This window comes from Stigmatopora nigra, chromosome 1 (assembly GCF_051989575.1).
Source record: "Stigmatopora nigra isolate UIUO_SnigA chromosome 1, RoL_Snig_1.1, whole genome shotgun sequence".
In the NCBI taxonomy this organism is placed as follows: domain Eukaryota; kingdom Metazoa; phylum Chordata; class Actinopteri; order Syngnathiformes; family Syngnathidae; genus Stigmatopora; species Stigmatopora nigra.
The window spans coordinates 9017501-9029920 of record NC_135508.1 but is presented as its reverse complement, the minus strand read 5'-3'; the positions used below and the strand labels follow the sequence as shown (position 1 = coordinate 9029920).

The window sequence follows — 12420 nt, the reverse complement described above, 5'->3', positions numbered from 1 at the left end:
GCCATTTTGTGTGTGGCAATACATGACATCCAGCCATGCATTTATTTATTTTCTGAGCTCCTCCTCATCAGAAGGTTCGTTGGGTGCTGGAGCCTTTCCCACCCAAAATCAGGCAGGGTACACCATGAATTGGTTGCCAGCTAATTGCAATATAAGATTAATGGAATGAGAAAAATAACTTTAAAAAATATTTGTACATTTTGAAAAAAACAATTCAACAAATAATAAAAAGGGTAGTATCATTCACTGCCGTCGACAGGAATACACGTCAAATACATCTTATTATCTGTGAGGGCTGGCGATGAATTATAAATTCTGAGTATACAAACAGCCTGTGTTGTCCAGCATTACACATTGTGGGGACATTCAATGGATATGTTGTTTAAGCTTACACAACGCCGTTTTTTTCCTTTTTTTTGGCGTGGCGTGTGAAACTTGTTATCCGCCCTGACAAGCTCACATCGGTGCACGTCGGGTCACCAATCAAACGCTCTCCTTTTCCTCGTAGTAGCCAATCAGAACTCGGCGATGTGTGTTGTGTAGCTTTTGCTTGACGGGCTGCTACGAGCCAGCCTAAGCAGCTAGTATGGCGGAGGAGGACACTTTACCCGACTTGGAGGATCTCGAAAAACAATTACAGTCGTTGATAAACTCCCTTTCAAGTGACGATTTGCGATCGGACAGCAGAAGCTTCTGTTCAGATCTTTGCAAGGTAGGCAGTCGTAGCGTGCATCGCTTACAGATTTGGTTGTCGAAGCTTTTCGCATTTATGTTAGCTTACTCCCCTCCCCCAGAAATGGAGAGCTAGCCTGAGCCGTAATCATTGTGAATTTTCGCCACTGAGGAAATAAGTCATTATCATTGAACATTATGTGTAATAATACACATTATACACATTGAAGTCACGACAGTATAAAGTGAAAAGATCGTTTAAGTTCAATATTATTTTGGCAGCGACTGTTTTTGGTGATGATAGCCTGCTAAGGTAACGGCTGTACATGCTAGCACGAATTGGTCAGTAAACTTGGTCCGATCGTTAAATAAACGTTTACTGTGCTCTACAACTGGGAGTGTTTTGTCATCTGCCATTTCATTTTCTGCGACCGCGAGCTGCTAGTTTCATTTCCAATACTTGTCTCCAAATGATCATCCTGTTATGAGGCAAACTTGTTACTGTCGTTATTACCAACGTCATATCAGAAGAGCGCTTGTATTCCAATTACAAGAATTATACACGATAAGAAATGTACGAAATTAGGACCTTACTTAAGTGTTTACCAACCTTAATTGCCTTGAAGCACTCGTTCGGTGCTTTTATAGCAGTTGATGTCTAATTCTTTTGAACCTGGATGGTTGACAGTTCCACTAACAATTAGATGTCATCTATAACCGCCAATGGCAATGTAAATTGCAATGTTTTTTTTCGTTATTATTATTTTTATGGTTTTAAAGAATGATGAAAAGTGTCTCGATCACCTTATTGGAGCAGAATATTAGAATTATGCTTTAAACAGGGTACATTCAAGGTTATTATAAACAATTAACAACAACCTATGGCGCACTTCATTCAAATATAGTGAAGGAACAAATAAATATTCCACCAAAAATACCTTTAAATGAAATTGATGAGTTGTTGTTTATAGATTTCACAAAGGCTTGCATTGTGTGCACCATCTTGGCTAAAACATGTCACAAATATTGCAGGACTGTTGATAGTACAAAGTTAAAAGCTATATCACGGCACACCAGAGAATCTCACAAAAAGTTTTTAAAAATCCAAAAAAATTCCAAAAATGATTCACTGTACTTTTCGGACTTTAATAAAAGAATGCACAATGAAAGGGAAAGATAATTCATCGTCTTGACCAGTTGCCCATATTTCTCTTTATGTCCATGCAGCTTGTGGAAGAGTACACTTCTCGCTGGAAGACCCCATTGCCTCGGCTGAGGATTCTCGACAAAGCCCTGTGCTATTTCACTCGGGGCTCATCCTCCTTCACACCAAGCTGCGATCATGTGCTTCACACGCTTAGTAGTTTGGCCTTGTAAGTCCAGGGATCCGCAAACCGGGTGCCTTTCTTTACATATAAACTTAAGTGATTCACTCTGCTCAAATGAAGACTGCGTTTCCTACTGAAGGATTTGCCTGCACAGTTTGTTGTCTCATTTTATTTTCTGAACCGCTTTATTATCAATAGAGTAGTGGGGGGTGCTGGAGCCTATTCCAGCTTTCTTTTTCTAAAATTCTTATTATGGTGCATTTTTTTAAGAAGACCTCAGATTTAAGGTGAATGAAAAGGGGAATTGGGGTCAGATTTAATTGACACCTCACTTGATTTCATTCATGGCACCAGTTTAATTTGTCTTTTTTTTCGCTGGGATTAGAGACAATATTACTTGATTGGGTTGGGATTAGAATTGTGCCATTTCAAGGTAGGTCCATTTGAGATCTACTGTTCCTTCCAAAATGTAGAAATTCTTGATACCATATTCTCTTGAAGTACATCTTGTTTTTTTCTTTCTATAGGAGTGTTTTTGAAGTATTGCTTTTCTTTGATGAACAAGACTTCCACAAAGAACCATTGAAACATTTCACTGTTAAAATTCAGGTGAGTACTCTTAGCAAAAAAAAGCAATAGCAGTCTACAGCAAATAATAAATAATCTAATGTCACGTTTCTGATAGTTTCTCCTCATGTACTAAATACATTCTTTGCCTGTCTTTTTAGGAATATATTATTTCCCTTGCAAGGTATCAGAATGTTCACTTACTTCAAGTTGAGCCTTTAGTTCTTGCAGGAGGTGCTTGGGTCAGTACAACTTTGAAGGAAATACTCAGTGACTCTAATTTGCCTCGGAATGAAGGTAGGCAATATTTCATGTTGTTACAATGTTACGATGTTTGTTTTTGTCACTTACAAATGTATTAAAAGCAGGGAAGGATGTTGATTTTAATTGTGAAATCTTTTTCTCAGTGGACAGGTTCCTCAACTCTGAACTGCCAGTGTTCTTGGCACTACGGGTGCGCTACCTTATATCTTGTGAGCGGGTCAGCGAGGCTTTAGCCCTGGCCAGGTGTTGTATTCGTCATCCGACGGCAGGGAAACACTTGTTCTTCCTCCAGGTCTACCTCACGTGGCTTTACAAGACTGAACGCCATCAGCTGCTTCAAGAGGTGGGTGGAACGAATAAAGCGACACATTTTATTTCTTCTCAGATGCAATTTAGCGGTGCCTGGATTAGTTGTTTTTTTATTTTATTTTCCAGGTTGCTTGCCTAAATGGTAAAGATGCAGTGCACATCATCTGTAGTTTAGAATATGAGGAACCAAATGAATTGCTGTTAGCCCTCTGCCAAATGTTCCTATCCCAACAACTCTGCAGAGGAGAAATGTACTATTTATGGTCAGTAAATGTCATTTGAATGAAAATGTCCTCTTTTATGATATCCTAACCTTGCCCTCCTTTGTTCTCGATCAGGGAGCTCATTTTTGTGTGGAGTAAACTGCACGATCGACTGAATACTTCCAAGCATGCTTTTCTCGAGGAATGTCGCCAGCTAATGTTGTCTGCCACGAATATTAACTCAATCTTCCCGTTCATCAAAGTCGTAGTACAAGAGGTGAGAATAATACGGCTCAGAATGTACACATTTTTTGTTCCAAAGCAAAGTTGAGATACTTTTTCATATGTCATTTCAAAGCTATTCTTTCTTTTTCTTTTCTTGCCAGCTGGGTGAAGCCGGGATCCAGTTTTGCGTGGAACTTTGTGAAAATGCCTTGAAATCTTGTCCACCCAATGACACTACGACCAAGTTGCTTATCTATAAAACAATTGCTGGGCTGCTCCCAAATGATCTAGAAGTGTGTCGGGCATGCGCACTCCTCGTCTTCTTCATGGAACGTACCGTGGAAGCCTACAAGATGGTTTATTTGCTATATATGCTTCCAGACCAAGACTACCATGTAGAACCCATCCGAATCAGGAATGAAATTCGATTCGAAACACTGCAGGTAAAACATTGCAATATATACTGCAATATTTAAAAGCTTTGTGAAAACATTTATTTTCCATCGCTGTTCGTTTATTATGCACTTTTGTGACATCTTGCATTCATTGCAAGTGTAGAAATATCCGAGGATATATTTACTAGACATTTCTGTTTTTAACTGAGACCAGTGTTCAATACTAACCAGTTTAAAAATACATTTATTGATGAAAAAATAAGATTTTTTTATCGAACATTTATTTCAACTTTAACTTCAGCAAAAAATAAATAAAAATAAAATTGATCTAATAAAATAATTCCATATGTTAATGTATTTTATTCGCAGGTCTTGAAGAAGGACCTTTACTTCGATCCAGAGTTTTGGAACCTCATTGCTCTGCGGACCAACTGTTTGAAACTGATGAGGGAGAAAGTAGTTGATGCTGCTCTAGAAGAACTTGTGGGGGAAACATGGATTGCAAACTACTGTGCCAAAGGGTTTTCTTTTGTGGATAGCACATCAACAGGAGAAGATGACAAAAGAACAGTAAAAAACCCTCATCATAATAATGGCAGACAAAAAGAAATGATTAGTGAAGACAAACCTGAAAGACTGAAATTGGGCCAAGGCAAAACAGGCCTGAATGATAGCAATAATGGGAAAAAAAGGGGCAACCACAGATCACGATGTACAAAGGAAGCATCAGGTCAACCTTTGAGACGTTCATTTTGGCAGGTTGACAGGATACATGACATAGCTTCTGGGCAATTTAGAAGGGTTACCCGTTTATCTGAAAAAGATCCCCCGAAACGGAGAATTCAAAAACCCAAATGGCTACTGGAAGATTCGGGTGGTCCACAAGATTCCAAGTTTAGGGGGCGTGGTTTGAGGCACCAAAAGGTACATCAGTCGTCTGCCTTGAAGAGAGAGAGAGAATGTGGTCAACTCAAACTCGGCACACAGCCCAAGAGTCCTGAAAACTCGAGAACCAAACAGGAGAAAGGATTTCCTCTGGACACGGTAGAACCTGCTTCTGTTCCTCACGTAGTTCTGGAGCTGTCACTACCAGATAATGAGCTGAGTGGAACATTTAATGAAGAATACAACAGACAGAAAGTGTGTATTCCAATGCTCTTTTATAAACCAACACTGAAAATTCCTGAACCTTCCCATCAAGTGAAGGTGTGCCATGGAAAAGAGGTCATTCTTCGAGCAAGGGATGCAACTATGCTTGTGCAGCTTTTGCACTGTTATGCTCGCAGGCCCAAAGGAAAGGGTAATGGTGCGAGTACTCATGGGTCTGTATCAACAATCACCCGCTCTTCGGCACTTGCAAGTCCTCCCAAAGAAATACAAATGGTGCTTTGTGAGAAAGCCAATGATGAGACAAGTGATGCTTTGAACTCTAAGGATGCAGTTGCAACAAAACATCCAGAACCACCAAATACCGTTTTACAGTTATCAGCAAAAGAATGCTTAGAAAAGATTGTAGAAGGGGTTCTTGATGATGAATCAGTAAAAGGAGCAGAAACTCCAACTGTTGATGAAGCTGCTCCCTCTCTAAGCACAGACAAAGTCAATACCACTGTCAAGTCTCTAGAACTCTCTTCAACGTCACAAAGCCCAGCAGTTTACAAGGTCATAGAGCAGCCATCTACTGCTTCTATTGAGTTTTCCCAAACTGGATGTAGTCAAATAGAAGGTACTGAAGACACCTCGCCAGTTACTAGCACATTTTCAAGCCAAAACCCTGATTCTTCACATCATGTGTCTCTTCCAAGTACAGCCGCTTTGAACGTACATCAGCAACACCCAAAAGAACTTTCTTCGCATTCTAAAATCGCAACACATGTTGCAAACACCCAAGGTGTTACATGCTTTGCACAATCCAAACCGTTTACCCATACTAATAACAATTCAGATTTAGTTACAGAGACGCTCACACATATTCCGCCTGTTGAAATTCCTCAAGATATGAAAAATCCTGAACAAACTGCAGACGCTCCCACTAAAGAATCAGCGCTTCAAGATAAGAGCAATGATAAAAATGTTTCTAGTCATACGATTCCAGAAGCAGAATATGAGGAAGGCAATCATCGGGAAAGTCCAATCGAAGATGATGACTTAGAGGACAGTGATTCGATAGAAACAGAGGAATCCAAGTTAGAGTCCTGTTGTACTTTTTGTCAGAGAGAATTCAAGGGCAGGCGCGTAGTAATTCATGCCATGTACCATTTCCGAAAAGATGAGTGTATGTTTTGTGGGACCATTTTCAAAGACGACCTTCTGGCCATGATGCATCTGTCTGATCATATTGAAAAGCTTAAAAGAAGCAAAGAGTTGACCACTAACAAAGCACAATCAAACAGTACATCAGAGACCAAAGATTCCCACCATCCCAAGACTTCTGCCAAAGCTAAGGCCTCAAACCGGCACTCTGACCATCACATGAATAGGAGACCGAGAATAGCCTCTATCTGCAATAACTCGATTAGCCACCCAAAGCCACACATACAATCAGAATCAAGAATTTTGCGATCCAATGAAAAATCAGCCCATAGTCACTTGGTACAGACAAACAAGCCAAAAGTGTGTAATGACAGAAAATCTTGTCACGCAAAGGTAAATGGACATATTAGCAAAAAGACTCAATTTGGCCAGATAAAAGGGACCACTTCAAAAGCTTTACACGGGAAAACACACACTCCATGTGTCACTAAAGACAAAGCAGGCAACGGCAAATTGAATCACGTGATTCCCAAACGTACTGACTCATTTGCATCATCAGTTCAGAAGAAGAAACGCATTGAATGTCCCGAGGAGGATGTCATTAATGATACAAAGAAGGTTTCTCAGAAGAAAGTGGATTGTCCAGCAGATGGATGCAGGTGGTCGACAGATCTTTCTAAAAATCGTGTTTCGTTGCTCTACCATGCTTTGGAACATCATTACGGTGATATCAAACCTCTTAAGCTCTCATTAAAAGTAGCACACAACAAATGCAGTATTTGCATGAGAGTCTTATGGAGCTTTGAGCATTTCCAGCATCACGTGGAAAGACATCGGCTCAGTCCTCGACATCCTTGCCTTCATCTGGGTTGTACTGCCAGATTCAAAACTGGAAATGAAATGAGACGCCATGCCAGAAAACACAGTCCACTGCAGGCAGTGTGCTGTTTACCTGGTTGTTCTAAACTATTTATTTGTCTGTGGGCGCTGAATCTTCATGAAAAAGAACACTATACTTCCAAACCCACCAAACAAGTGAAGTCTGTGGACGATAAACCTAGTAGCCTGCTGGTAAAAACCACAACCCCTAGTGCAGAAGGGATTTTGAGTGAGTTCACACGTAAATTAAGGGGGCATACAACTCGGGACTCGACAGCGAAAATAGTCCGTGACTCTTCTTCCCCAACTTTAAAAACATCTTTGGTGAAAGGAAAGCAAAAAGTCAGAAATCAGTCTAAACATAGAAATGTTTTAAAGAATGTATCCAACAAGGAACCTACTAGTTCACAGTCCAGCAATTGTACTTTGAATCTAAGGTTGAGAAGTGGTCAGACGTCAAACACCAATATGATGCCTACCAAACGGCAACTACCCTTCTTTCCGCGTAGGGATAACGCCAAGAAAAAGCTGGTTAGCCGCACCCGAACTGAAATAAGTTCTAAAAGAAGAAGTCATCCAAGAAAGTCAAAAATGAAAAAGCACGATAAAATTACGACTGAGGTTCAAGTCAATCAATGTCGAAAGGATAAACCACCGGACAGGGTAAAAATGAATGAAAAACACAGGCATGCTAACGACACTGGCCGTATATCCAAGATGCCAGACCGTAGGTCCAAATCTCAAAAGTCAGTGAGTGACAACAGAAGCAATCGTGTTGATCAAAAGACGTCCTTAGACAGGCACTCTTCTCTGAGAAAGGCATCTCGAGATACAGTCGCCCGTGCCTATAGATTACGTGCTCATAATTTGAAAAAGCAGAGAGCGTCCACAGAAAAAGATTCTTTTGATGCAAGGGGAGCAAAAAAGAAGAGAATTACACTGAGAAAAAGTCCTCGTAGAATACCTGCATTGTCAGCCGCTTCAAAGGAGCCTGCAAAGTCAACGTCTACTGTAGCACAAAAGTCCAGGGATGATAAGGAAAAGATCGAAAAAACACATTTGTCCCAAGATAGCCCTGTTGAATGTGTCTCTGCTAACGCTGCAGTGGATACGAAGAAGATGCTAACTGACATCAATGAATCCGAAACGATGTTTCATGGTCAAAATAACATTGGCATCACCATCTCGCCTGATGTTGAAAATAAGTTAAGCAAAGAACCTTCAAATGTGGCTATGGATGGTTCCAGTTCCAGCACATCTGAATTGGGTATAGAGTCAAATGAAGAACCCTCAAATGTGGCTATGGATGGCTCCAGTTCCACCTTATCAGAATTGGGTAAAGAGTCAATGGAAGACCCCTCAAATGGGACTATGGATGGTTCCAGTTCCACCTTGTCTGAATTGATTAAAGAGTCAATGGAAGAACCTTCAAATGAGTCTTTGGATGGCTCCAGTTGTACCACATCTCAATTGGAGAAAAAGTCAAATGAAGAACTTTTAAACGTGACAATGGAAGGCTCTAGTTCTATCATGCCCGAATTGAAAAACGAATCAAAGAAGGGACATTTAAACCTGACTATTGAGGACTCCACTGCTATCTTATTGAAGTTGAAGAAAGTGTTATCGAAAAAATCTTCACATGTGACTAGAGATGGCTCCAGTTGCAGCCAATCCGATTTGAAGAGAAAGTCTATTGAAGAACCTTCAAACGAAACTAGCAATAGCTTCAGTTCCTCCCCGAACAATTTAAGAACGTCAGAAGAACTTTCAAATGAGACAATTAATGCTTCCAGTTCTCTCATGTCTAAATCAAAGGAAACGTCAATGACAGACCATTCAAATGCAGCTAGTGATGATTCCACTTTCACTGCGTTGACATTAAAGAGCGAAGCCAAGACAGAACCTTTAGAGATGACCAGTGACGGCCTCGATTCAACCACGTCCGATTCAACCACGTCCGATTCAACCACGTCCGATTCAACCACGTCCGATTCAACCACGTCCGATTCAACCACGTCCGATTCAACCTCGTCCGATTTGAAGAAAGAGTCAAAGGCAGAGCCTTCAAACATGATTAGTGTGAGCTCCGTTTCAACTACATCCAATTTGAAGAGAAAGGCAAAGTCAGAACTTTCCAACGTGGCAAGTGAGAACTCCAGTTTTACACAGTTGAAATTGAAGAAAAAGTCAAATAACACACCTCCAAACGGAACCAATGATGCCCCCAGTTCTACCAAGTCAAAAATAAAGGAAAAATCAACGAAGGAGCCTTTAAAAGCGACAAGTAATAGCCGGGAATCCATCACACCTACTTCTCAGGGTGAGGAGACAGTACCAGGACCCCATTCCAAGTTAAAGATAGTCTGTGTTAGGAAAGCCAAAGCCGTACAGACAAATAAAGATGGCACAAAAAAGGCCATTAAGAAAAGACCTCACCCGGATAAAAACACTGCCATTCAAGTAGCGACGGAATCGAAAAGTGACGTTTCAAAGAGCGGTCATGTCAAGGTTAGACGAGTGGAAAAATGTACTGGTGAGAAAAGACTGGATAGTGGCAAGAACCCTCTCTCTCTGAAGTTGACCACAGCACGAGAGCCAGACAAATTTGCATTGTGCATTGACACGCTGGCCGAGTATGGGAAGAAACACATGCGTGCACCTCCCACGGCTTACCTCAATGAGTGGTTCACCGCCATGCCCAAAAGAAGAAATACGTTCCAGACGCCCCCCGACACGACTCCCGAGGAGACTTGGGTCCCCGCCGCAGCTCCACAGAGAAAACGGTGTGCCAATTGCTTCACGACTTTCAACAGCTCGGAGGAGTTGCAAAGTCACCTCCAAATGCAGCGCTGCTCCAAACTTTTTGGCTTCGATTCCGATGACGAGGGTGAGTTCAGAACATCTCAACTGATTTGAAAATAATACATACTTTCACGTAAATGGGGTGACACCACCTCACTCTGTCCTAATTGTAAATCACTTTGTGGGGTATTCTTTGTGTCACAGGGAATTCTTGAATCCAAATTAAGAGGACTTTGTGGATGAAGAAATAATTTGACCAGTGGACATGTATGGAACTGCGGTTGGATTATGATTCCTTGGATTTCTTCAGGACTGTAAGGGGAACTAAAGCATTTTTTTTGTTTCATGATTACGTTACGTCGCCCTACTAGTTATTCACCGTATTCTGATGAATACATTTGTGGAATAAACCTCAAATGTAAATTGTCATCAGTTTTCCTTCTTCTCAGGCAGCCCCCATGTTGGGTGGGCCATTGCATGTTGTGTTTTCTGCCAGATTCTTAGGCTGAACACAAGATGGTTAGAATCCAGTTGTTTGTTTTTGCTCAAAGGCAAAATGTAATTGAGTTAGGCTAATTATCACAATATAGACAGGATGCGCACTAAGTTGTGACATTATTGACTTCAGAAAATGAATTCCTTAATATATTCCTGCTAATACATTACTCAGAATACAGTATTAAGGTGAGCCAGGGCACGTACGTGTTCTTGTAAAACACGGGAGGAGCTTTAGTTCCCTTTTTCATGATGGATTTACAAAATGATGCACAGAGCGAAAAAAAAAACGTGGCAAAAGTGATATTTGTTAAAGCCTGGAAAAGAGTCAGTGGGTTAAAGGCTAAAGAATTGCTGAAGAGTTTGTACTGAAGTGCCTGTCCTGGAGCCACATTTTCCAGCTGTTTCAATAACGGACTTTTGACACCACGGACAGAACTGCCGAGAGGATAGTTAGTCTTTTTCTCCCCAAGTCAGTAAGCCATAAAATGATGCTTTGTTTGTATTTTGCACTCTGATTTCGTTGCTGCCAGTAGAGGTCAGCGTGCACTCAACCTCAAGTGGCTGCAGTCTTTTGTTTTACTAACTTTAATATACTACTTTTTGGCAGGTTTGTCCAATGCACAAGTCATTTAAGAATGACTTTGTCATGGTCCTCAAACAGGGCTGTCTGCTATAACCATTTGGCTTCCTTCCACAAATAATGAATTGCAGTACGACAGTTGTAACTGTTTGCAGAAGGCTGCAACAGCTTCTATTTATTTTTTATATTGTAAATATTAGGAAAATATCGATTTGCTTATGTCGGTTTGCTGGAGCGCAGTTTATATTTGTTTTTGGAGAAAATAAAACTTATTTCAAGTTACTGAGTCCATGCTTATTACATACGAAATGTCCGAGTTATGTGGTCAGTGGTGTAATATTCTGGAATTGAGTACTACATTTTGGCATAAAAAAGTTTGCAAAAATAAGCTTTCACTTCTGAGTAGCAAGTCTGTATTGTACTATAATTACATTTAAACTTTTAGAAATGGGCTGGGAGAACTTGCATGTAGAAAAAAATGCAGTTGTCAATTTACCAAATTTTAATTTCATTGAAATTATACTACAAAGATACTTACTACAACTTGCTACAACTTTTTAATACTGCAGTCTGTCAATTCTGGTATGATTGAGCAAACTTCATGCGATCCTTTTTGTTGTTCTCTTTCATAACAGTGGAAGATATTTAATAACAATATTTAAATGAGTCTGCACAGCCATGTGTAGCCTCGGGCTCACTCGAACCACATGTCTCTGCAGGTCTGTTTGTGTTGTAAAATTACACAAATATTAGCATGGAAAGATTAATTGTCGGGGGTAAAAAAAAATGTCCAGACATTTGTCAATAAATCATTTAATTAAAGAGGGGAAACAAGTATTTCAGAAAAGAATGTGAAACATTTCAGACTGGTTATGCTGTTTTGTTGTTGTTGTTGTTGTTGTTTTTTAACGTCTCTTTAAGAGTTGAATTGTTGAATTTGACCCCTAGAATATTAGCATTTATTCTATTAGGATGGTTGGCAGTGTTACAGATTCAATTAGTGACTGGGAGAATGGTTGCCTTAAATATGGTGTTTTACAACTACAAAATACCCATTTAAATATTTAGACATTAAATATGTACATTGTTTGGGATCATTTAAATTAAGAGAAAATGCTGTAAAACAGCAGTATAGCGAGAGTTGGAATTAGCCTTTTGAAAGTGATTGACTATTTAAAATTTTTAAAAAAGAAGACACCAAGTGGGTTTGCTGGTAGGAATGCAAACATTGGGTTGAAAAAGCTCAAATGTCGGTGTCACGTTCACACGCAAGTTGGCGCAACGTCCCCGCGAGGCCAAACGCTTGACGAAAACCTCACGGCCTGCAGCAAACTCGTCCTCATCTTATTTCATCTCCACTCTGTCATTATCGCCTTCCACTTTCCATTTCAAGGAAGACGTCAGCGTGCGTGCTCCAGCAGGTATCAAAGCTGGCTCGGAAGCAA

General features: G+C 40.3%; 2 protein-coding genes across 4 annotated transcripts in view; one reads left to right on the top strand and one right to left on the bottom strand.

Moving 5' to 3' along the window:
* Nucleotides 1-550: 550 nt before the first annotated feature.
* On the top strand, nt 551-11257 carry LOC144199753 (uncharacterized). Its single transcript, XM_077721595.1, has 10 exons — nt 551-712; nt 1900-2045; nt 2528-2609; nt 2729-2864; nt 2975-3174; nt 3267-3403; nt 3479-3620; nt 3730-4011; nt 4333-9982; nt 10102-11257. The coding sequence occupies exons 1-10, from the start codon at nt 587-589 to the stop codon at nt 10110-10112; spliced, it is 6912 nt and encodes a 2303-aa protein (XP_077577721.1). The 5' UTR covers nt 551-586; the 3' UTR covers nt 10113-11257.
* A 647-nt stretch (nt 11258-11904) lies between these two features.
* Nucleotides 11905-12420, bottom strand: part of vegfc (vascular endothelial growth factor c) — an 18497-nt gene continuing 17981 nt past the window's right edge. For all 3 annotated transcript variants that reach the window (XM_077725327.1, XM_077725329.1, XM_077725328.1), the window contains exon 9: nt 11905-12420. This exon is cut by the window's right edge and continues 361 nt beyond it. The gene's annotated coding sequence lies outside the window, so the exon portion shown is untranslated.

What these genes read in the sequence shown, in the direction of transcription:
- LOC144199753 (XM_077721595.1), top strand. Translation starts at nt 587, where the DNA reads ATGGCGGAGGAGGACACTTTACCCGACTTGGAGGATCTCGAAAAACAA. An exon ending in ATTTCACTGTTAAAATTCAG is followed by an intron (nt 2,610 to 2,728) that starts GTGAGTACTCTT and finishes CTGTCTTTTTAG; the next exon opens with GAATATATTATTTCCCTTGC. An exon ending in TTCGATTCGAAACACTGCAG is followed by an intron (nt 4,012 to 4,332) that starts GTAAAACATTGC and finishes TTTTATTCGCAG; the next exon opens with GTCTTGAAGAAGGACCTTTA.